Source organism: Melanerpes formicivorus, unplaced genomic scaffold (assembly GCF_026170545.1).
Source record: "Melanerpes formicivorus ecotype bairdi unplaced genomic scaffold, bMelFor1.0.p_v2 SCAF_32, whole genome shotgun sequence".
Taxonomy (NCBI): Eukaryota; Metazoa; Chordata; class Aves; order Piciformes; family Picidae; genus Melanerpes; species Melanerpes formicivorus.
Window position 1 is genome coordinate 1,555,778 of NW_027142384.1, and position 25,592 is coordinate 1,581,369.

At 38.4% G+C, this 25,592-nt stretch overlaps 1 protein-coding gene across 2 annotated transcripts in view; it reads left to right on the forward strand.

Annotated features, from left to right (window-relative positions):
- The window catches only part of AGO2 (argonaute RISC catalytic component 2), a 63,237-nt gene that overhangs the window by 7,279 nt on the left and 30,366 nt on the right, over positions 1 to 25,592 (forward strand). Inside the window, exons 2-10 of one of the 2 annotated variants that reach the window (XM_068155466.1) lie at positions 12,760 to 12,955; positions 16,024 to 16,144; positions 18,763 to 18,947; positions 20,088 to 20,224; positions 20,360 to 20,494; positions 22,187 to 22,274; positions 23,046 to 23,193; positions 23,389 to 23,508; positions 24,002 to 24,124. In XM_068155466.1, coding sequence (XP_068011567.1) covers positions 12,760 to 12,955; positions 16,024 to 16,144; positions 18,763 to 18,947; positions 20,088 to 20,224; positions 20,360 to 20,494; positions 22,187 to 22,274; positions 23,046 to 23,193; positions 23,389 to 23,508; positions 24,002 to 24,124 — 1,253 coding nt within the window. The remainder of the gene's footprint in view (positions 1 to 12,759; positions 12,956 to 16,023; positions 16,145 to 18,762; positions 18,948 to 20,087; positions 20,225 to 20,359; positions 20,495 to 22,186; positions 22,275 to 23,045; positions 23,194 to 23,388; positions 23,509 to 24,001; positions 24,125 to 25,592) is intronic. The other variant, XM_068155467.1, reaches the window with a different exon arrangement.

Sequence of the window (25,592 nt, forward strand, 5' to 3'; positions counted from 1 at the left end):
TTTTGTCTTGGTGGTGCTTCTTTGGTGTTTCTAGTTCAGTCATGAAACTTACGTTAGAGCATATTAACGTGAGGGGGGGAGAAAAAAGAAAATTAAAATTTTAATTCAGTAGTAGGAAGTGCATGTGGATATGATAATTTAGATTTTATTTTAAATAAACCAAATTTAGAAGGATTCCCAAGAGGGGAGGCTTCACTGGCTTAGTTAGATCAATCTAAAAATTGTTTTGAAGTTAAACTTGTCATGTAGATGAATACAGCTTTAAAGCATAATTATTACTGGGGCTTTGTTATATACCTTCTGAAACTTGTTTAGCAAGTGTTTACTATTAAAAGACAGGCGTCTGTTCATACAGCGAGCAAATTCCTATCCAAATGTTGCTGTGTTGTTGACTTTGCTTATCCTTTGATAAAGAACTTACTTCGTTGTCCTTTCATACAACTTGTGGTTTGCAGTGAATGCTCCCTTTCTACTGGTTTTTATCAGTCCCACTTTTGGTTGTACTTGCCCCATCGTACTCCATCACTTCTGAAATCCTAATTTTCTTTTCTGTAGAGAACGAGACTTAGTGGAGAGCATGAGGTATTCTTGTTTCTGCTTTTTAACTGCAGGTGAAATACCAAGTTTCTCAAACAATAGTACCAGCCAACTTCAGGTCTTCTGACTTGAATATTTCTGTTGAGAAAGCTAATGAGCGACATAGGGTTAAAATGAAAATCTAAAAATCCACCAACCCTCCAAGCCACAAATAAACAAAAAGTAAAATAGTGAAGAAACCCAAGTTCAGGTAGAAATGACAGTACAGAAGAATGAATGTCTTGATTAATTTGTATGTTTCTTTTTGGGAAGAGCTTCAATGTTTAATGAAGCCATGGTCAGAAATCATCTGGATTCAGGATATTTGCATAATGGTGTGTGTTTCAAAAATGAGAGCTTTGTTCAGAAGGAGGAAACTTCCTACCAAGGCAAGGAAATGAAGCTTTACTGTTTGTCTTGTTATCTGATTAGAATACAGTAGTGGTTTGTATGTTGTGTGTGTTTGATTTCTGTTGTTGTTGGGTTTGTTTTTGTGGTTGGTTTGTGTTTTGGTTTTTTTTTCCTCATTGTTTTGGACTTGCAAATCCCCTTAAAAGAACTTGTATGTGCCTTTTGTTTATTAAACTTACCTTTCACAGAATCCTTAAAATAATACATAGAGGAAAAAAAATTACAGGACTAGGTGCTACATGGAATAAGAATTTAATATTGTTACTGCAGGAGAAAATTATTTCCAGAGGGGAAAAACCTTTGGAAATTTTGATCTCCCTCTGTAGTAAGATGCTATTATTTGTGGTCCTCTCTCATGTCGTTTCATGGGGTAACACAGTGCCACAGCTGAGTTTTGATTAGTGTCAACTAATAAGAGAAATTTAAAATGCTTACAGGAAGCAGTTGGAGGATAAAAGTCCCCAAAATGTAATAGGAAAAAAAAATATTGTAGGGGACTTCTGCTGAAAGCCTACACTCTTGTCATATCTTACTTATTCCGTTATTATGAACCTGCTGTTTACCCCTCTTTACAGTGATGCTGAAAACCACAGCCCTATCTCTTGAAACCGCAGTAGACACTGTTTGATGCCTTGCATGTTGAAGATGCAGCTTTCACTATTGAAAATGATTAAATAAAGCATAACCTCAGCTCTTAACTGTGAATTTTTTTGTTTTGAAACTGAGCCATGAGAGTGCTCATGTTTTTGTGGATTAATCCAGTGTGGGTATGGTTAAAGATTTCTTACTCAGGGAAAGCATGTCCCCTGAGTTAATGCTCAACAGGTGAGTTTTGTAAATTAAAAACAAACAAACAAACAAAAAACCAAAAAACACAAAACAACAAGCAAACACACACAAATAGGCATGAAGACAATGTAACTGTTTTTTAGATTTTACACAAAAACACTGCTAGCCAAAATCTACAGGAATATGAATGTATTTGCAAAGGTACAGTGCACAATGCAGCTGCCCTTGCTTATGTCTTTATTAGGCTGGGAACAAATAATTTCTGTGTTTCATTAAGTTGTATACAATGTGAATACCACAGGGAACATGGATGTGGAGCCTCTGTGGCACCAATTTCCAGCTGGTGAGGCACAGCACTCTAGAAAGACGTGCCTATGGCAGCAGAGCAAAGCCTGAGCCATTAAAGCTCATTAAACTTACTGGAGCTTGTGTTCATGTGGACACTAATGTCTCTAAATAATATAGAAGGCTTGAGGATAGGCATGAGATAGATGCAATGGCAAGGGATCTGGAAGGAGGAGAGGGAAAATGTGTTGGTAGAAAAGTTAGGGGAGCAACATCATTCTGAGAACCTGTGGCTCTGATTTAGGTGACTTAATCTATCCAGTATCTGCTCTTGAGCTATGATACAGAAACCCGTTCTTGCTGTTTTGAAGGGAGAGGAAAAAAAGAATCTGTGAAATACTGAATTCTTGAGGTATAGAGGTAATGAAGTGTCATAGTGAGGTGTATGGTACTAATAGTGTTATTTGATGGCAGTTTGTGTGTGCAAAAGGTGTTGGCATACCTAATGGGGAAGGGGGCTGGGGCTGAGTCCCCCTTGCTGAGCTGAGTTCTGCCCCTGTCTGAAGTGACTCATGATCCTTTGCCCTGGATGCAAGCGCTTATTCATCTGATACACCAGGTAGCTTGATGGAAACGTCAGCCTGTGCATTGAAGTAAATAATACTGGAAAAATCAATGCTGATTTATGAAGAGTCATGCTTTACCAGCCTTGTAGTGACTTTAAATACAGGAAAAAATCAGGGAGGGAAAAAAAATTAAAACATTGGTGGGTGGGTTATGTTGTTTCCTAGGTACCTATGCAGTTTCAGTTGTCAACTAAAGCAGAAGGAGGGGGAGCCATAATTCTGTTGTAACCTAAATGCAGTGTTTCAGCAGACAAGGAGGGGAAGGGTAATGTGGAATGACCAATACAAAATTTCTGGAATTAACTTCTGTAGGGGAGAAGCAGCCTGAAGGGAGTAATAGGTGCTAGTGAATGGGGCTTTTTGCTTTGTTTTGTGGTTGGTTTTTTATTGTGAATATCTATATATTCACTACATAGGCATTTTGGATTGACAAAGAACAGATTGTCTTGAATGGAGGAATTGTTCTTTACAAATGCAGCAAATAGTATTATATTCCTTACTTCAGATTGTTAGAAAAGGCATCTGGAGTTAGTTCAACATTGTTATGTAAGGAATGGGAAAGTGAATGAATCATTATAGTGAAGTATGATAAATAGCACTTAGACTGTTATCTATTTACCCCTTCATTTAAAGGTCTCTCCAAAGGTGGAGTTACTTTATAGTTTGAATTCATATATAGTTTTAAACTGGGTTACTGACTTGTGGGGAAGCCATAAGCGTCCCCTACATTGTTTGGCTGAGGCTCGCTACTTGGATATTTCATTCAGTGTCGCAGTTTGTAATTAAAAACATTTCTCTGCATCCCTTAAGAAGGATTTCAGTAGTACTTTGTACAGCTTTACATAAAAAGATCAGTTGATCTACCTGGCTTATTAACAGAAAGGATCTTCTATGCTTTCTGTGCTTCATGTCTGCGCTGGCAGTGCTCTCTGTCCCTTGCCTCACTTATGGGTGACCACTAGAGTGGTGAGAATCAGGCTGTTAGTATCTGAAAATTTGGAGAGTAACTTTGAAGGTCAAGGCTGCAAGGAAAATGTGGGAGGAAGAAGAAAGCACTAATACTTGGTGGTGTTTGTTAGTTGTCCAGAAGGAGCTTGTGGGCTAGAAAAATAAACATTCTTAGTTTCTTGCCTGCTGCTTTTTTGCCAGAGCATTGATCTCTTCTTCAGGTTCTTGTAGTCTTTTATGTACTCTTATTTGAAACATAGTCATAATTTTAAAAGTAAGCAGTCTTCAACACACTCACTCATATAATCAGTGTGAGTGATTACGGTCTCTGGATGATATAGCTTCTGGCACTATGAAGAGGTCACATCTCTATCTTGGACAGATCAAAAAGTAACCAGGATTATCAAGGGACCTAAATATCTGTAACTGCTTGATTATTCCAGATGCAATAATCACTGAATGATTTGGATTGGAAGGAACTTCTGAAGATTTTCTGGATCAACTCATCTGCCACAGGCAGACATGTCTTTAACTAGAGAAAAGGATTGACCTTGAGAGTTAACAGGGCTTGAATTTTTTCAGAAAGTGTCAATTAGTCAATAAAAGTCATGCATAGATTGGGTCTACTGAACATGACAAGATTATAGGTTTGAAGACCATGCTCTTCACCTAATAGAGATTCACAGATGACTTTGTGTTGGAAGGGACCCTGAAAGGTCATCTTGCCCAACACCCCTTCAGTGAACAGGGACACCTACAATTTGATCGGGGTGCCCAGAGCCACACTTTGACTCCTTGTTAAGGGTATTTGATTTCATATTACAATGCTAAGGAATTAGAAACAATCTGGAAGAGGAGCATCTCTCAATCCAAAAGGCATATATGGATCTTAAAAGATGACCAAAGCTTCAGTTTTGTTCATCAGTACTGAAGCAGCCCTATCTTTGATATCCTCAGCACACACTATGTGCTGTGGCTAGAAAGTGTAGCTCATTGAGACCAGAAGAACCTTTAGAGAGAGGGGATTTTTCAAAAGTTATGTGAGATACCACATTTGAATCCCTGGCAGGATCTGGACACAGTTTGCATATGGTTAGAGAGAGGAAAAAACAAGTATGTAACACAGGCAGAAAAAAATGGGAGATGCAAAGTGATAGTTAAGTGTCTTTAAGGGTTGGTTTTCACTTGTAGATGGGTATGTATAGTGGACTCGAATGAGCATGTGCTTGAGAGAAGTACAGAAACAGACTGAGTGCAGTGGGGACTGGGGACTCCCTGTGCCTGAGTGATCTAACTCAGGACAGCATTTCAGGGCCCATTCCAGGACAACAACAGTTTGCCAACTGTGGGGTGATGTGTGGCTGGGGAACTAATGGCAAATGTATGATGAATGTGTTGAGAGGGGGATGGCTTTCTGAAGCATGGTAAAGATTCAGCTTTCAAGTAAGTGAGCTTGAACTTTAGAAAAGGAAATTGAGACCTTCAGGTTCAGCGATTCCAAAAGATGGAGACACTTAAATCGGTGTTCTGTAGTCGTGCATAAGTGTATGCAACTAGACTTGCAGCTGACTTCAAAGCAGAAATGTTGCTCTGGACAAATAAAACCAAAGTTGTAAAGTGCTTGTAGTAGTGCTACCTGTTTACTTTGCTGCCAGCCAGAAGGACAAACTTCAAAAGCTGCTTTTGTGTCTAGTGACAGCTTTGCATGCTGTACAACTTAGTGGAATACAGGGAGTTCAGTTAGTGGTTACTGCAGTTGTCCTAAGGAGTCTTGTATATACTTCATTTGCATAAAAAAAAAGACAAATTGAGTTACCCTTTACTTTTGTCTATTTCCATTTCTTTCAGTTGCTTATGTTATTTACTGGGCTCTTAACTAGTAGTGGTTTTCTAGAGGATGTGTTATTAGCTGAAAACCTTGAATCTGGCAGTCATATTTTGGTAAAGTTACTTCAGTACTTGATTGCTAAGATAAAGCTGTAATAGATATTAGAGTTAACTGAAGTTTGATTACATTTCTTCTGCTTCCCTCCAGCCTTATCTTTGTGGTTTGTTGAATTCTTGGGGATAGGAGAGAAGTCTGTTACCTGTATTTGTTGTGCATCCTCTAATCTAACAATGCTATAGCTTGGCTGAAGAACTCCAGTTTCCATAAAAAGATACTTAATGAGCAACAGTCAGATGTAGAGGTTCCATATAGATTCCTGTACCCCGTAATATCAAGGGCCTATGAGCTGCAGCTTTGAGTTTTCCTTATCTCATAGAAAACACTGCCTGTCCTTCTCCTATCTTTCTCTAACTGTTCTTAACAGAAAGCCAGTGCAAAAGTTAAACTACTTCAGACTGGAAGAAAGCTTGAAGACAACCTGAAGTTGTGTTTGTGGGTTTGGTTTTTTCTTTTTTGGTTTGGCTTTTTGAGCCCTAAAAAGAAAAGGCTGAATCTCCTATATTGCTTTTCATGTTTTGACTCATATATCTATATATATATCTGTGCAAATCCTGTCAGGTTTTCCTATTGGCTGTTTTCTACATTCTTTCTGAATTCCTTCTATTACTGGTATGTGAATAAATATTTGTGGAAATCTTGTTTCCTCTGCCATGGCATCACCTCTTCAAGTCTCCCATTCTCCCACTTCAAACTGCATTTTGGGACGGGATGCTAGCCGTTTGCAAGCCCAGTGACAGGCCACCAGGGTGGCTAGGGGAAGGAACACATAATATACCAACAGAGGTTAAGAAAATCAAGGTTTGTTTAACCTTAAGAAGAGAAAGCTAAATGGCGATCTTCTGGTTGTCTACAACTGCTTGAGGGGAGACTATGGAGAAGAGCCAGCCTTGTGGCTGGTGCACCAGAATAAGGCAGAAGGCAATGGACATGAGCTGGAACACAGGAAACTCCAGTTTAGTGTAAGGCAAGTTTATTTTACCATGGGGATAATCAAATGTTGGAAGAGGTTGTAAGAGATGCTGTGGAAGCTGTCCTTGAAGATACTCAAAACTTGACTGGACAAGTGAACCTGGTCCTTTCCAATCTGCTTTATTCTACATTCATGATACTCAGCACCTCTGCAGCAGCTACTGGAGAGGATTTTCCAGGAGAAGTGTCTGTTCCTTTGCCTGTTCTGATTCTTTTAACCTGATCACGATGAACATGTTTGTCTTTTTTTGTTTCTCACAGTTCTAGAGGCAAAGTAGTGGACTACTATTGGATGACAAGTTACTAAACCCCATTTTTTCCCCACTCTGTGGTGTGTTGTGGAATCAGTAACTGACCTGGAGGCAGCAGTGAATATGTACAATGGTTGGGTAGTCCATGCTGTCTACAAGACTGGGATTGTCAAGAAAGGCAGATCAAATCAAGTGCTGCAGAAAATTGAATAACACAGTGAACTAAAATTTGGTATATTAACAGGACATTTGACCTTCATTTATTAAATACTTGTGTATCAAGTAATAAGTGTGTCTCAAATATTTTGAAAAAAGTGCATCTGTTACTGTGCAGAGTTGTCCAAAAATCACCTGTAGTGATGAGCTGTTGTCTGATACTAGAAACCTGAACTGAAAGTGAAGCTTCCAAATAAGGTTTCCTTCCTCCACCTTAGTTTCATTTAGAGATTATAGTTTTACAAAAATTGTTTCAGAGAGACTTCTATCGACAAGTGAAGGTTGTGTTAGTTAGATTCTAAAACGTGGTTTGAGTTGTGAAAACATCACCTGATTATTAAATGTGTTAGGACTTGCCACATAAGGAAACTTACTGATACAATTATACTGGTATAATTATGCTTAGATGGTTTCCTGTGTCAACAAGCCCTTAGATGGAACTAGTTTTGGCCCCTTCTTATTTAGTAACTCATTAGGCTTTTGACTGCATGTTAAACTTGCATAATCCTTGGCTAAAAACCTTCAAGGTGCAAGATTAGTGCTGACTGGCAACACTTCCAGAGTGCTGTGAAGACCAGCAGTTAAGCTTTAAAAAATGAAGAATTAAGTACTGAAGAAATGAATACTCTAAATCTGGGAAATGGTTATAAATTAAATACTCCTGAATAATCATCGTTACATAATTGCATGGGTTTTGGAGCAGACAAGCTGAGCCACACTCATTCAATCGTGTGGATCGTTCACACCTTTTTTTATACTAGGAGTGTCTTGGCAGCTTTGCATTTGCAATCATTTTCAGTTTGCAGTGCTGTTTGTACTAAAGCACTGTTTCAGTGATTGTGCAGGGTTCCTCTACCACAACCTTTCCCCTGCAGCTCTTTTGACAGATCACTGTTGCTTGACTTAACATTTTAGGAAACTGTCACAAGACTTACTGTTCTAATGTCTGGTTTTTTCCAGTTCTCTCTTTTTTGAGTAGAAATTACAATTTTTAAGATTGGTAATTATGAATTACAATAGGAAATGTGATGGTTGGTTTGTTTGTATGTTTCATTATAAAGATAAGCCTAAAGACTGGCACCTCGTTATTCAATATCCAGCTTACCTTACTTCTCATCCTTTAGAGTGGGCCTCGGATGGTCTCAGTCATCATATCAGGGCTGAAATGTTATCATTATTCATATTGTCATCTAGTATATGAATGAGGAGCTTCTGAATACTTACCACATGGTGCTCCAGGTTTATTAGTATTTCATGTTGCTGCTAATTCATTCTTCCCTTGACAATGGTTTAAAAATACAATCCAAATAAGCATGTAGATTTTTCTAACACTTCAAGTTACTGTCTCTCTGAAAGCATAATCTGTGCTTGTGAAGGAGTCTCTGAAAACCAGGAATGGAGTACATAATGTGTGCTGAGGTATGAATTTTGGCAGGTTTCCTTAGTGTGGGTGTTATCTTGAGCTCTGGTATCTGGTGGTATCCTTTGTTACACACCTCACCATACTGCAAAACCTGAGGAATGTTTGTGCTAAGAAAAGTGTTCTGGTATTGGTATGGCTTCTGTCACATTTAAAAGTGAGCTAGTGATGAGAATTTGAATTCAGAGTGCTTCAGCAAGGAGTTGGTGCAGCTGAATCAGTTTGAATGTAGCAGTTGTGGTTTATAATTGAGGCTTTGGGTTTTTTCTTTGATAAGAGAAAAATAATAAAGGTGTCTATCCTGTCATCACCAAATTCTGTGTTTTGTGACTGTACTCTTCACAACTGTTTGCTGTAATATGCTTTACACAAGATAGCTTGATTTTTCATTCTTAATTTGAGGCAGTACTCCAAGGAGTGAATCCAGATCAATAGTTGTTTATATATATATTCCCCCCCCCCCCCCGCCTTGAAGTTCAATTCACATCCCTTGGTTCTGTAGTTAACACATATGTATTTGTTCTATGTGGCAAAAATATAGGTTGACTGCTTATCAGGTTAGTGCTGCTGCTGTTTAATAAACAGTACTTATCTCCTTGAAGCAACACCCTGCCCTAAATAAATTTGCCTAGGGAGTTGATCCAGAAATAGCCTTTTTTTTTCCTTTTTTTTTTTTTTTTTTCCCTTTGATCAGACATGCAGGTTGTAAAGCTGTGTGATCACATCTTTCCCCAGGAATCTGTACTTCCCTCAGTGTTTCATATTATTCTCAAAACTGAACATATACCCTCACTTTTATTTACTGTTTGTTATTAAAACTCCAGTAATGTTGAACAATGTGTGATTGTGTTGATCCCTGACTTAAGGATATGGCTTTGTTACACCCCTGTGAGAAGCAGTACATGATCCCATTTTAATGCAGCTGGAGGAAGATGTATTAATTGCAAAATTAGTTTTACAGCATAAATAGTCACTGGGGAGAGTCCTCTCTCTTCATGATGTTAGTCACTGTACTTCCAAATCTTGCAAGCTGTTGTTTTTGTTTGTATGTTTGTTTGTATTTCTGAAAACAAATGTTGATGCATCCACAGAAACAGCCAAGAAAAAGGAAGGACAGGGGAATTAAGATGTGGCAGTGGATACAGAAATTTTGGAAGGCATAAGCATAGCAGAGAGAAAAGAAATGCCTAATGTTAACAGTTGAGTGGTAAGGAAATACAGAGCATAGCAGTGTGTGGATAACAAGAAACAGAAATTCTGTTAAAATACAAATGCTAGGAGCCTCAGCATCAAATCAAAATACTTTTAAATGAGTTGTGCTGTGGGGATCCTGGAACAACTCCAAAAAAAATATAGAATAACCTTAATGACTAGGACATGGTTTTCCAATGAGAATGTTCTGTCACAGAAAGATGGAAATAAAGGTATGTGCCGTTGATGAGCTTTAAAGCATTAAGCAACAGAATGGCTGAAGCCATCAACAGAAGGCAGATTTCTTTGGGAAAATGATGGTAAAGTATATTCTGGTGGGGCAGAGGTAGATGCTTCACACACATCCTGATGTGATTTGAAGGCACAGAATAGAAACCTTTGTCTTGCAATATAAATAGTTGTGGAAGTATATTTTTTTTATATATTGCTTTCCAGCTGCAATGGGAATGCTATAAATAACTTCGTTAGTTGTCATATCCACAGCAGAGGGTTCTTTTCATTTAGTGCCACAAACTTTGTGAATTTGTCACACCAAGCAAGATGGCTGCAGGGTCTATGTGGGAAAGTTGGTAACTTCAGAAAAATGGCTGAAGTAAGGAAAGGCCCTGGGAGTGTTGAGAAAAGATGACAAATACCTGACTTTGAGATCAAGATGTGCAGGAATTAAAAAACAAAAACAAACAAAAAAAAACTACCCCAACAACCCCAAACTCACAACACCAAAAAAAACCCAAAACAAACAAACAAAAAAAAAATGCTGAAGCTTGAGTAGAACTAGTCAGCTAAGTATTTCAGCTTGCCTTCAGGGATATAAATAGGAAAGGTCAGATGCAGAGGTAGATGGGCTGCTTGTGGTGAGGACTGGGCGTTGTGAAAACTAAGGAGATACTTCATTTCTAAGTACAGATGCTGACAGTACAAAGGCAAGATGGATAAATAGCAGGAATACTCAAATGAAAATTGCTCTATTTCCATTGAAACCAAAACTGAAGGAGCTGATGTACTGTAATTAGGGAGACAGAATTATGTTGTCTTAGTTTTAGGTCATGGAAATGCAAGTTTTCAGCAACAAGTATCTTTAACATCACTACCACGATCAAGTTAGTGTTAGAAAGTCATAGGCTCACTAGCAGTGTTTATGAAAGGGAGAAGGGGGAAAAAGGAAACTGAACTTCTGTAGTGTATGCCTCAGAATATATTTGGAAGACAAGATGTGAAACAAGCTTCCCAACTGTAAAACAAATGAGAAAACATAAGATTTAAAAGATAAAATAAAATAAAATCTTCCTATCATATTTGCAATGTCAAACCAAGCTGTGTGGATTCTGATGAAATACCTGCTCTGTGGAGAAATCAGTGTTGAAAAGTCAGATTAGTAGAATGGTAAAAATAAGTAAGAAGAGAAACATTGAAGTATTGAGCGGGGAAATGATGCCTAAGTTGGAAATGGTCTTGTTTGTTATTTCATTAATGATCTTTGCATAAATGTCAGGAATGAATATATGAAACTTCATCATGGGGCATAGGAGGGATTGTCAGAAAAAGGAGGACCTGAGCATCATGCAGAAAGAAGCAAGGTTATGAAATGTGACTTTAAGGAAAAAAAAAATCTATTCAAGGTCATGTAGCTAAGAGTTAATGGTGAACTGGAGGATGATGAGTCATAAACAACTGAGACTGGCATCTATGTACTGACTGGTCAGCTGCTGTTACAAGGAAGTGGTAGGACAGACAAATGCAGTTTAGGGCTCATTAACCTGGTACTTGCAGTTGAGAAATGAAAGCATCAGTGTGGTTGTGCTGGACCCTGATGGGAGCTCATGTAGAACAACACTTGGTCTTGTTCAGGAAAGGTGAACTGAGAATGTATTAGTTTGAAAAATGACTGAAAAGATGAGTCTGAGGCCTACTTTGAGAAGCATCTAATAGAAATAGTATATCTGAGAATCACATGGGAGTTCAAAAATGCACTGAAGAGCACTTAATCTGAAGATCAGTGAGTATAACCTAGCAATGAATAAAAAAATAAAAAAGAAGGAAGAATGTTTCTGAGCATTAGAGTATCACAGTTCTTGAACAGCTTTCCAGTAGGGAAAGCAAGGGTGGGGAAGTGGTGACTGATCTGTTAATGAAAGGATGTGTATGGTTTCTGGTACTAGCAGAGGGCTGAATTTGATAATCCCAGGAAACCACACCTGGATTCTTACATAATTTATGAGAAGTATCCCAAGTTACTTCACATGTGAAAATGTTGCTGCAAGTTGTTACTGCTCCACATCATGGAAGATCTGAGTACTGATGATGCAGGAGTTTTGAATGCTTGAGGTGGTGTCTTCACCCATTTCTCTGTGGATTTAAAATGGAATTTCTTAGATGCGAACAACCCCAAGCAGCTATTATGCATCTACTTCATAGTGTCTGACCTATGACTGGCATTTGAGCTCAAGAATACGATACAACAGCAGCAGGCTATTGTCTCTTTTTGCTTTCTGAATAAAAGAATCAATAGTATATTTTTTAATTCTAAAATGTAACATTTTCTAGAGAGCTGCAATATGTAGGAGCTGCGTCTGTGCTGTATTCCCCTCTTCTATGGTCATTAGAAGCAAGTGTATGCAACTGAAACACATGTGTTGTTTGCTCTGGATGCATGCAACTCATCCAAATATGATTGCTGAGTTCCAGTGATAGAAACCCAATTTTATAGATGTTTGCTGAAATGAATGTGATCAGGTCATCTGCTTCAGTGTCTGTTTTGAAACAGATTTCTCCTTGCAACAAAGACCTAGTTCTCACTTTCCCATCAGCGTCTGCCTGGCCACTGAAATTCCCAAGCAGCTGATTTGTAGCATAGGAAAATGCGCCCCACTTTAAGATTTGTGTTCAGTAATCGGGACTGGGAAATAGAACAAATGGTGCACCATGATGAGAAGAGGACAGTCAGAATTCATGAACTGATAGCAGAGTTGAGTTTTGGGTTTTCTTCCAGTTACTGGATTGTTTAATAGAAATTAGAAGTCTGTCTGCTACGCTTTTTGTGAGATAGCTGCTACATTTAACTGCTAATTTGACCTAGATGATGGCTAATTTGTGCTTTTCTCTTTTCAGTGCTCGCACCTCCTCCACCGTTGCCACCACCAATCCAGGGATATGCCTTTAAACCCCCTCCTCGGCCAGATTTTGGCACTTCTGGGAGAACAATCAAACTGCAGGCCAACTTCTTTGAAATGGACATTCCTAAAATAGATATCTACCATTATGAGTTGGATATAAAGCCAGAAAAATGCCCTAGAAGAGTTAACAGGTAATAGTGTGCTTGGCTTTTACTCAAGTTTATTTGCATTCTTGTTTCCTTTTGGAAATGTTAAGAGTTGTGTGAAGAGCTGGAGGGTATGTCCAATAGCTTCAAATTTTGCATATCCATTAACAGGCATTTTTTTTCCCCTCCAAGTCTTTCTGTTCCAGTCCAGGATTTCACCCCTTATTTTGATTATGCTTGTCAGTATCTTAAGATGCTGATGATCGAAGCCACTGATGAGTAAACTGTATTAACTCTGGTGGAGCTAGGTCAGTGTAAGTCAACTTGATATTGCTTGGTTAAATATTGGAGTGCAATTGGATGACAAGTCCTTCAGCAGAGAGTTGGTGTTACCAGCTTGTTTTCTCACCTTCCCCTTCTGACAAGGGGAAGCAAAATCAATTTATTTGTTCTGTGGCAAGAGGTTTGTAGAGGGACTAATTAGGTACAAAATTATCCTGCATCAGTAGATTCTATATAAGGGAAAGATCTGCTGCTAAAACAGATAGCAAGGTGAAAACATCAATCAGTTGGCCAAGGAAACAAGCTACTAGGTCTTGAATTTTGCATATGTGCCATATTAGTCAGTGTAGCAACCTCATTAACTTGAAAAAGGGTGGTGCTGCCAGAAGTGAAACTTGAGAATCCAGGACTTGGCTCTGACTGGAAACCACAAGTGTTATCATCGTAACTACCTGCGTCTTGCCTGTAGAGGATTGGAATGGCATGTTTATATATTCAAATGCAATATCTTTCCTTATTGAAAAAGGTTACATGGGTGGAATATGGTGTCATAAATAAGCTGGAGTCCAAAAAGCCACCTGAAAGCTGAAGTTTTTCTAATGTGAATTAATAAACCAGAGTGTATTGTCCATTGTTGCACTAAAGAACAGGCGGTGATAACGATTTCATAGTGCAGCATTGCTATGCTGCTTTTCTTCTGTGGTGATCTGTTAAAATTTAATTTCTCATCTAGTTGAGGATTTAATTTTCACTTAATGAAGTGTATGTTCTCTTTTTTTAATGCTTCTTATTGTGTGTGTTGTCCTGTAGATGGACATGTGCTCACCTGTACCTGGGATTTTGTGAGCCCTGACCTTTCAGTCCTACCTGTGTACCTGTACATTTGTGTGTGCTTCTATATGTGTATAGGGTCATGCAGGATGAGTGTGTAGTCCAATTCTAAATTATTTTTCTCAGCTGGCTTATGTGTTTCTAGTATTTTGGTTATATAATTCAGTTGTATATTTATAGTAGTTTTTCTCATTACTTTATATGGTGTACCCTCTACAAAGGCTTGAGGGAGATTTTGTTTTCATTTATACTATTCCCTCATCTGTCCCAGCTTGTTCTTTGGTTTTATTCTAGGTCTTAATGCTGCTTGGGCTGTAACCTTGCAGGCTCACTGCAGAGATGTGTACAGTGTATACATGAAATGCATACACACTGGTCATATCATGCTGATGAGACATGAGCCGGAACAGGACTGGGAAACACAGAGCTAAGACAATGTGCTGCTGTGCCAAGTTAATGTAGCCTAGAATTCTTCACAGGTTGCAGAAAGGCCAAATCTGTTTGGATACTTAATTCTCAAGGACAGCTAGGGAAGATCATTCTTCTTTTAACTTCACATGGAGAAGATAACTTAATTTTCATTTAAGATTTCTCTACCCACAGCTGAGAGGCACTGTTGCTAAATGTGGTTTGTAGCTTGAAAACCTTAGTTAAATGAAAGTGTTCATTTTTATATAAAGTATCTCACAATTGGAAGAACTTCCTCAGTAAAAGAATGGGGGGTTTTCCATTGCTTAGTCTTTAACTCAGGGTAGTAAGATGCTTCCTTCCTCCCACCCTTCACATTATATACTTGTTCAATCAGACATTGCAAACACAAGGCAGAAATTACTGAGTCAAGTCTTATTCATATTTCTTAGGCGATCAGGCAAGTTTCTTTCAGTGGTTGTATCTTGCTTTAAAGCCTTGGCCTGCAGCAAAGAAATTGTCAGAATGGTCTTTATTCTTCTTTTGAATGAATTCATAGTTCCATATTGGCTTTTGCATCACCATAATATCTAACTGTATGCTGAGTTAATTGCCTTTCTGAGTCAAGGTGTCTGACATAGACATCTGCAGCCTCTCTGAGGCTGACAACAGTGCTGGAGAAAAACAGAAATTACACTATTTCATGCTCTAACTTCTTAATGCCCTTTATCCCCAAGCTGTGTGTTAAGGATCTTGCAGGCAGTGTATTGCAGATTGCTGATTTCAGATTTTACAGCCTTGTGATACAGATAGCCTGAAGGACATCTCACTGGGACATTTGGACCTAAGACTTCACATCACAGGGTCTTACTATTCCAACAGGTCTTGTCAGCTGGGGCACTGCTTTCCATGACCAGTGTGTAAACACTGTGGTTTAACAAGAACTTTGTGTGTGGTTACGTCATTCATACATATGTACAGCCTAATTTCAGCTACACTTCTTATTAATGTGTACTTTTATTATGCATGGGTCCCAGTAAATGCACATATCCAGCTTTGCTGGATAGATGCTAGTGTTGCATACATGAAAAAATCACATTTAAAAGTAGTCTTTCTCAGTGCAATACAAAAAGCTTGCACATCATGGTCATTGTAGAACTGTTGTCCTTACAGTAAGGCTGTAAGCTAGGATAGTGTTTGGAGGTTGTTGTGTTTTTTTTCTTTTAAAGCTTTTCTGGCTGCTGAAATTTGGGTCAATGGTCCTCTGCAGTAAAGGCTGTGGGATGGGAGAGTAGAAGCCCCAGGGGAATACCAAGCACCTCTCCATTTTGAGCTTGAGAAAGCACAGGCTTTCATTTCACCACTTTCACTATATCACAGAAAAGAGGAAGGAAAGTTTCAATCTGAAAAAGCTATAAGTAGCTGCTTGAAGAAGAGAATCTGTGAAAAGGTTTAGTCAAACAAATCTTGTCTTTAATAACTAACTGTGGACAAGACTTTCATTTACTGAGTAGCTGTATTGATGGATACTGGTGTTCATCTGCTGCTTAACATTAAAAAGTTGAATTAACATAATCTTTTTGTGTTTTCAGAGAAATAGTGGAGCATATGGTTCAGCACTTTAAAACCCAGATTTTTGGGGATCGCAAACCAGTGTTTGATGGAAGAAAAAACCTTTATACAGCAATGCCACTTCCCATTGGGAGAGATAAAGTAAGTTTTAAATAGAAAGGTTTCTAATGGGAGATTGTAATGTAATATTTGTAGAGCCTTTCTGATAGCTGATAGAAACTGATTTTATTTTTCTGGAGTAGATGTCTCTTTCTGTTGCCACTTTTCTCAGGTTGTGGTTTGCCAGGACAGAAATTTGAGCTTTTCATCAAAATGGTTACTCCTCTTTCCATATCCCTCTTTTCTCACTCTTTCTCCTCTCTTGTGTGGTTTCTGCTGGTTTGGTGAGTTGGATCGACTGATAGGGCCAGCGGCCAAGCTCCATGCTGGTACTATGGGAAAAGTGAAAGCACAGCTGAGTTTGGGAGAGGGGAGTGGAAGAACCACTCTGGGCAGCAGCAGACTGGTGTCATCTGGTTAATCTCACCAAAGGCCACTGAAAGATGATTCTTGCTATCCGTTAGCTGGAATAAACTTCTACGTCCTTTTGTTGTCTGCATGGTCTAGTATTTGAGTTTTCTGTGGCCGTTTTTGTTTAGATGAACACTTGAGGATACAGACATTCTCACCATATGTTTGTACTACATTAGTTACCTTTCTGCTGTGGCTGCAAGGTGAGCCATACATGGTTACAGGAGAAGACTGTCCTGTCCCACAGAAGTTGATTACAACCTAAGTAGGCAGAAGTAAAATATAATGGGGAGAGGGGAGTACAGAGAAATGTGGAAACTTGCTTATGTGATAAAACTGGGAACAGCAGTCTTCAGTGAGCAAAATGGTAGTTACAGGTGAGCTGAGCTGCAGTTTGATACAGAAATCCTACTGTAGTTCACAGTTTAGGAAGTAGAGTATTTATTCTGTGTGTGACCCCAACCTTACTCCTCTTGGTCTCTTTGAAATACTGCCTGTACATGATGGAAGCAGACCTCTTTCTTACATCCATATCTTGAGATTTCCAAACAAGTCCATTCCATCATGGTGAAAGAGCTTTGTAAAGGGAAACCAGGAGAGAGTTTTTTTTTAGATTAAGGTTATAAAAGTTGTTAATAGTCAGATTAGTTGCACATTAGCAGTATCAGGAACAACAGAAATCAGGAAACTTGATTTGGAGGAGGAGAAACGTTTAAAGGAAAATGTAGTTGTGAAGTGTAACATCTTCCATCTGCTGCAAATGAGATGCAAGCTGAAGAACTTTTGATGGTATGGTGGAAAAAATTCATAGAAATCTTCCAGCCTGTGCCAGCTGAATACTTGCACCTTCATTTGCACAGCTTTTCAGCAGAGTTAAGCTAGATGAGATTCGGATCAGCAAAGCCACAATTATAGGCTCCAGATCCTGTTGCTCTACTACAACAATACATCTCTTTCCTCTGCTCATCTCTCCTGGTGAATGAGATTTGTACTACAGGAGAGATGTGGCTGTAATGCTAATTTCGACTGCCTGCTATAAATTGTCAGCTTATTTTTTGGTGTATGAGAAGGCTTATTTGTGTTTTCCTTCCTTCCTTTTTTTTTTCTTTGACTGAAGAAGCTCTTACAAAAGACCAGCTGATTCCATGTATTAGCTCAGCATTACCAATGTATTATTTTCGCTAGCCCACTAGTTGCATTTTGTCTGTTAAGTGGATGGATGCCTTTTATATTGTAAGCTCCCTAGAACAGGAAAATAGATTTTTTTAATATTTTTTTTTTCCATCATAAAGGATATTCTCATCTTGTTATTTCTTGCAGTAATTCCCAGAACTGCTGATTGTTTCAGACAAGCTTTAATTTTAGTCACAGAATAACAGGATGGTATGATTTGGAAGGGACCTCTGGGGATCATCTAGTCAGTCTAAGAACTTCAGTGCTCAGGCTGCCTTTGTTTTAATAAGGAGAAGTCAGCATCACAAGTAACTAATTTACTACAACGTCTTCTGCCAGTGTATTTCACACAAAAATTTAAAAGGGCATAATGTGTCAAAGGAGTGGTCCTGTTTCTGTTTCCTGCCTGGTAACATTACCAGTGCTTGGGGACATAATTTAATCTTTGGGTTTTGAAAATAAGAGGGCTTTGGATTTCTGGGTTTTGTGATCTTTTTTGTTTTGTTGGGGTGGGGGTTTTTAAGTTTTGGGTTTTTTTTGTTGTTTTTTTTTTATGGGTTCTTTATTCACTGTGATCACCACCACCCCCTAACACACTCTGAAAGCTCCTTATGGATTTTTTCTCATTTGAACTATGTCTGCACTAATAGTATATAAAGCTGTCTAGTGCTGTAGAAAGTAAATACCAGAAGTTCATAAATCTTAGCAGGTAGCAACACACCATGTTTTATTTTAGGCCTGCAGGAGCTGACATGAGCAGTGATGCATTATTATGTGTTTGGTATCTGAAATCTAGTTGCCAGATCTTGACTGAGACCTCCCCGTTGATACATAAGCACATCCAAATTATAGTGCTGCCTCAGAGAGAGAAAGAAGCCAGGTGGGAAGCATGCCAGCACTCTGTAATACACCTTTGGAAAGATCTAGCTGTAAAAAGAGACTGTATCTGATGTATGTTGTTCTTCATTGTTGCTTTTTGTTTCCTCCCATGCTTTGTAGCACTGCTCCTTCCAAGCTCCTTCCATCTTCCCCTTTAAATGGAAAGAATCATCTTGGTTTGTTGTTTGGCATTGTTGCAGGTGGAGCTGGAGGTCACACTGCCAGGAGAAGGAAAGGACAGAATATTTAAGGTGGCTATAAAGTGGATGTCCTGTGTGAGTTTGCAGGCTTTACATGATGCTCTTTCTGGTCGGCTGCCAGGTGTTCCGTTTGAAACCATCCAGGCACTGGATGTAGTGATGAGGCACTTGCCTTCGATGAGGTGAGGGGAAGACCTTGATGTTGTTTAGGACGTTGCATTGTTTGAATTGGCTTCAGTAGCTTTTTAGGTAGGATGTACTTTCATAGCTTAACCAACACAATAGCTGTCTAGCAGATGGCATACTCAAGCAGGAGGCAATACAGTGCTTTCCTGCTCATTAGGTGGCATTAGTAGCCTCTGGCCTGGACACAAGTCTTTCCCTACTGGCATTCAAACTTGCTCCATGTGCATGTGCTCTCAGGTCAGGGCTGCTGTTCCATCTCACTTGTACCCCTTTTCTGTGTAGGCCTCAGAGAAGGAAGCCCTCCCTGGGTGTGAAGTAGTTGGAGGTTAGTTGATGTGTAAGGGTGGTTTTAAAACTTGTAACTCTGTTCCTGTGTGTCCTTGGGCAGATATTTGCTGCCCAAATACCACCTAGTATTGCTATGGAAAAGAAGATTTTGAAAATGATATGGTATTTTTCCAAGCAAGTGGAATATATAGCATTTTCAGTCCACTCCAAGAGATGGTGGGTTTAATGCTGCCACCATAGAACATGTCTCTGTCAGTTGGAACGTAAAGAACAAAGCTTAGTAGTGCTGAACTGTTTTGAAGGGCTAATCGGGGAGGTAAATTGATGTAAATGTCTTCAAATAGCCCTTATTGAATAAAAAAAAATTGAATTAAAAAAAACATACTGGTGCTGGTTTTAGTTAGTTTGGTATTAAGTGTGCAGTAGTGAATTACCAAGATGAAAAATGCATGGAAAATATTTGTTAGGTCAGTTCTTTACCTCCAGGGATTTCAGAGGAAGCTATGAACAAGTAAGAGGAGAAATACTTATTTTCTTATGGAAGTGTAGCTGTTTTTTGTTGGTTTTTATTAAGAGTACAAAAAAATTATGAATGCTCTTTGAATTATTATGCATGTTAAGGACTACATTGAAAATAAATTTAAAGGAACATGACTAGTAGCCAGTTCCTAAATGTAACTAGTTAGACTGAGCAGCCTGCATCCTGACAGTCTCAAGATGGTTGCTAAACTGAAACACTGACGCTTCTGTGCTGTCATGAATAGAAATTTGGATTAGTTGGTTCTTTCTTGCAATAGTATTTTTTTTCCCTTTAGTTTTATGACATGAATTTATTTTCTTTATTGCAGATATACTCCTGTGGGGCGATCTTTTTTTACAGCATCAGAAGGGTGCTCAAATCCATTGGGTGGTGGCAGAGAAGTTTGGTTTGGCTTCCATCAGTCAGTCAGACCTTCATTATGGAAAATGATGTTAAATATAGATGGTAGGTTCTAAACAAATGTTTTATTGCTCTTTCTTTTTCTGTCAGTGGAAAGGCAAAAATTAGTTCCATTTGTTGAATTTCTTTAAAGTTTTCCTCACTATTGTTATAACACAACATTAACATTTTTGTCTACAGTATCTGCAACTGCATTTTACAAAGCACAGCCAGTTATTGAGTTTGTATGCGAAGTTTTGGACTTCAAAAGTATTGAAGAACAACAAAAACCTCTGACAGATTCCCAAAGGGTGAAGTTTACCAAAGAAATAAAAGGTAATTGCCTTATGATACGTTACCACTACATGTTCAAAATACGTTCTCTAGCGTTTGCTTTGTTGGGAGTCAAGTTTTTTCACTTTCAAAACATCTTAGTAGTGCCATTCCAATTCTAAGACAAAGTCCCTCTGGTTCCTAATCTGATGCTTTCAAAAGATTTACAAAAGTTGGGATTTCATTATTTGTTTGTGGTTGAGTTTGTTTTTTTTTTTTTTGGTGGGTGGGTTGGTTGGTTGTTTCCTTGTTTAAATTACCTGATCTTAAATTTTCCCAGTTACTCATACCCAGATTTTCATAGTCCAGATTTTACTAGTGATTTAGCAATGTATTTTTGCATACTTGGGTGTATTTCATACATTCACTGTCCTGGAAGTCAGTTAATTATTCTAATGTGTAATGACTGGTTCAAAGACTAGGAGGAAGGAATCTTACTGATTTTGTTCACTGAAAGTTTCATTTGTAAAATTGGGGTGCTTCCTTCATATTCTTGTTAGAGAGAAAGCAAGTTAAAAAAGGAGAAACTCCACAGATCTGCTTTCTTGTTTCCACAAAGTGACCATAAACTCATCTTTGACCAAATACAAGTCAATAAGAAAAAGCAAAAATTAAATCCTGAATTTGTACTGGTGGCAAATGTTTTGGAAAAAAATAATCAGGCAGTCAGTTGCTGGCTGCTGTTGTTGTTTTTTCTGAGGATTTTCATTCTTCTGATAGAAGTCAACTCAAGTTAGCAGTAGTACTAGTTGTAAATTGAGGTATTGAGGTAATAGTTTATCTTTTAATGAAAATACTGTGATATGTATTTGGGAGGTACTCAAGAAAATGTGATATTTATTGAAGGTTTCAGAATAGACGGTACTTTGGATTCCAACAAACTACGTGGCAAGATTAGTGTGTTGGTTGGACAGTTTATTGGTGTCTTTGACAGATAGGGGAAATATGCACTGTTATTCAGCAGCACCCTGAGTTTATATACATATGCAGATAAAAGGAATTTCTGTTTTCCTGTTCCTACACATGCAGCTTCCTGTCTCTAATAGTCCACATACATCTGTTTCTACCTGAAAGATAAATGAAAGTGCTGCATTCAAGCTAATATTTATTGCTAGTGGTAAATTAGAAACACTTCTCTATGGGTAGCTTTGTGCTGGTTTTGGGTGGATAATATATTCTTCTGGAAGTTGCTGACTTTAAGGTAGGCTTGACTTTTGTGCTGGTGGGATTTTCAACAGATGTTTGCCTTCACAAACGATGGAGCCCTGTGGGCTCATTCCCATAGGATCCCAGAGGCTATATGGGTGTTCCCTGCCATTTATTAATTCAGGGTTCATTGCAATTGTTGGAGGTCTCACACCTATATTTAGACACAAAGTATAAACAGGCTTTTTATTTCAAAGAGTTTATGTGCCCTTTTTGTCCTTTCATCATCCTGGACTTCCTTAAAGGGTACACAACTGGATTACACCAAATGCTTTCAGTTCCAAACTGCAAACTCCTGGGGTTTTTAAATTTGGGGACTGTACATGATTTTTTAATTTAATTGTTTTTTCTGGGATACCCTGGAGTGACCCAAGAACGTGCTAAATAGTGAAGAGATTCACAACACTGTTTAAGTGGTCTGGCGCAGCAATTTAGTAGGCTGACACCTTGATTTTGAAGGGAAGGTAATAAATGTGTTCTGATTTTTAGGTCTAAAGGTGGAGATAACACACTGTGGACAAATGAAAAGAAAGTACAGAGTGTGCAATGTCACCAGGCGACCAGCAAGTCACCAAACGTAATGTATTCTTCAAGTGTCTATTTAATCTCAGGCTGACAAAAGAGAGTTCTTGAAAAACTATACTTCCTTTGGTCAATACATGTCAAATATATTTTACAGTATATTCCCAATTTTGCCCCCCCCTTTTTTTTTTCTTTCTCATTTTTTTTTTTTGTCCCCTGTCATGAACAGTGTTTGAGCTAAATCTGTGGTAACTTTTTGGTTTTCAATTTGCTGATGTCTTCCACACTGGAAGAATTGGGTATTATATTCTCAGCATACTGTTACCCAGAACTGTTGACTAGAAAAGTAGCACAAATCAGGATCAGCATTCTAGTCTTGCTTATTATCAGTGCATTTTTCCTCTAGAAAAAGTAGTTTATATTTGATCACTAACCAGAGATTTGCAGATAAGTTGAATATAGTGGTATTTATTCCCATTTTTGAAAGAAAATAGTACAAATAACCAAAACTGGTACTAGGTTCTTGTGGGGAGGGAACTGATCAGTGTCTAAATCTGGTGTGCAGTTATTTGGGCATTGTCTCATGCCCTTTTCATTAGCATAACACATCACTGAAAGACAATATTTCTGCACTTTGATGTAAATATATGCAAATGTGTGCATATATGGAAATATATTTGTAACGTACAGAGAGAAATGTGGTTTTGAGGCAAAAGTCTGGTTTGTGACTCTTGTAGGCTTGCTATTTTCTCTGCATGGCATAACATAATGCATGGTATTGTGAGACGTAAAATAACAGCTTGTTTTCATATTTGCTTTCCAACAGATTCCCACTTCAGCAGGAGAATGGACAAACAGTTGAATGCACTGTAGCTCAGTATTTTAAGGACAGGCACAAATTAGTTTTACGCTATCCTCATCTTCCATGTTTACAAGTTGGACAGGAGCAGAAACACACATACCTTCCTCTTGAGGCAAGTAGACTTTTAGATAATACATTCTGGGAATGTGGGAAAAAGGGTCAGATGGAAAAAGGCTGCAATGTTGACAAACTGGTTTTGAGTAGTCAACTTCAGAAATTGTGTAGGGCAGCAGCTAGAAAAACAAAACAGGAAACAAACACCAATTGCATTTTGTTTTTTATCTTCCTTTGTGTGGGGATATTTTAGGTGTGCAACATAGTGGCAGGACAAAGATGCATAAAGAAACTCACTGACAATCAAACTTCCACTATGATTCGAGCAACAGCCAGATCAGCACCTGACCGTCAAGAAGAGATTAGCAAATTGGTGAGTAGTCTGGCAAAGATGAGTTAAGTGTAGCAATAGGCTTAATTTTCCTCTTGCCATTAGCACATACTGAATAATTTGTGCATAACATGCAGATTATGAGCTTGTTTCTATAAACCTTTTCCATTAAATGGGTTTCAAGTGGGGTTTTTTATGGTGCTTTATTTCATATTTGGAGGGATCCATGTATCAAGTGTGTGGTGGGTTGAAATTACCCCCCAAAATAAAATTGGCAGGGCTTCTGGATGTGTGGTATCACTCATAATATAGAATAGAATAAACCAGGTTGGAAGAGACCTTCAAGAACATTGCATCCAACCCATCATCCAACACCACCTAATCAACTAAACCGTGCAACCAAGCACCCTATCAAGTCTCCTCCTAAACACCTCCAATGAGAGCATGTGCCCAAATACAGCTTATCTCTGAATGTTTTAGGTCTCAAAAAGAACTTATGTTCTGCAAGAAATACCTAATTCTCTCTTAATTGCAGATGCGGAGTGCAAGTTTTAACACTGACCCTTACGTTCGTGAGTTTGGAATCATGGTCAAAGATGAAATGACAGATGTGACTGGCAGAGTTCTACAGCCTCCTTCAATCCTCTACGGAGGCAGGGTATGTTGAACAGATACTGTACAATCTCTGATAGCTTCCACTATGTGCTGTGATATCTTCTGAAATATGGTTGTTTTAATTATGATGGATGCAATGGGATTAAGTCATTGTAGGTGTAATGTTTAGAACTTAAATACAAGTTTTGAAGTGCCTCAAATGAAATGGCTATTTTGCATCTCTCTCAATCACTGCTTTATGTCTGAAAGTAAAGCTAGGTTCAAAACATGTTTATGTAAACTTCAGATAAAAATGTGTGTGTTCCTTCACACTGTTATATTCAGTGCTGTAAGAAGTTGTTGGCAGGTAGTGGCTCGAATCAATGTATATGGAGAAGAGCAAAGACAATTTGAATTATTGCTGTTTGTTTTCCTCCCTTAACTCTGAAATCTTCCTGACCTGCTTGGGTTTGTGTGTTCTGGCTGGAGCAGGATAACTATCTTAAGGTATAATCTTTATCAGCATGTTTTTCTCTAGAGCCATCTCATCCTGTTGGAGTATTTACTCACAGGTTTTTTCTCTACAATGACTTTTCAGATGGCTTTTCTGACATAATCTTCCTGAGGAAGTGTCTTCCAAAAAAAAAACCTTGAGAAACAAGCTTTATTTGCTTGTTTTTATATAAGAAGAAAGCTTTGATAGCTGGGATAACTTAGTTTGTGAAGATTTCTGATGAACTTCTAGATGATGCTTTGCCAGCTGAAGGTAGCTCTGGCCCTATGCACAAATCAGATCAATACCTACATAAACTCTCAGTGGGATAAGATCTTGCATCTTCTACCTTAAGGTCTTCAGGCAAAGTCAGGCAGATAAGCTCCAACCTTCCTTCACTGACAGGTTAAGATAACCCAGCTGTCTTTGCCTGATCCTAAATAGGGACAGTGCTCTTGTGATCTATTGGCTTCAGGGGAACAAGAGCCTAATGACAGGTGAATGATGGCATATCAGGAGTGGGGGGATGTGCTGCCTTCAGTAGACAAAACTTCACAAAATTAATTAGCACATTTATCTGTATATCTCCCCTGAAAAATACCCATGTATTTTAGCTGTTGTATCTAAATGAGAAGGCAGAGATGGTGATACCTTCTCTAAAATACTTAAGGGATACTAATACTAAGGTAATTAACATCACCAAAATTACTTTAGTCATTTTCTATCCCTTGTCCTCTAGATAAGCCATCACAGTAATGTCTGCTTGGTGGGAGAGTGTTGCAGAGGTCAGAGGTGAATAGCTGAGCATCTTTTGTCAGAGCAGTTTTTTGAGAGCTTGGAGAGTGATGCTGGACCACTATTTGCCTCTACTTAGTGATGTGTGAAATAATAATTCACTTGTCACTCTTGGAAAATTCACTTAGAAGTTGTAAAGTCACTGTAGCAATGTAGATTCTTGTTAACTGTACACAACAAGCATTAATCTGACTTACTATCCATGTGTATTTTCTGTCACCTGCTGATTTATACTACAAAAAGA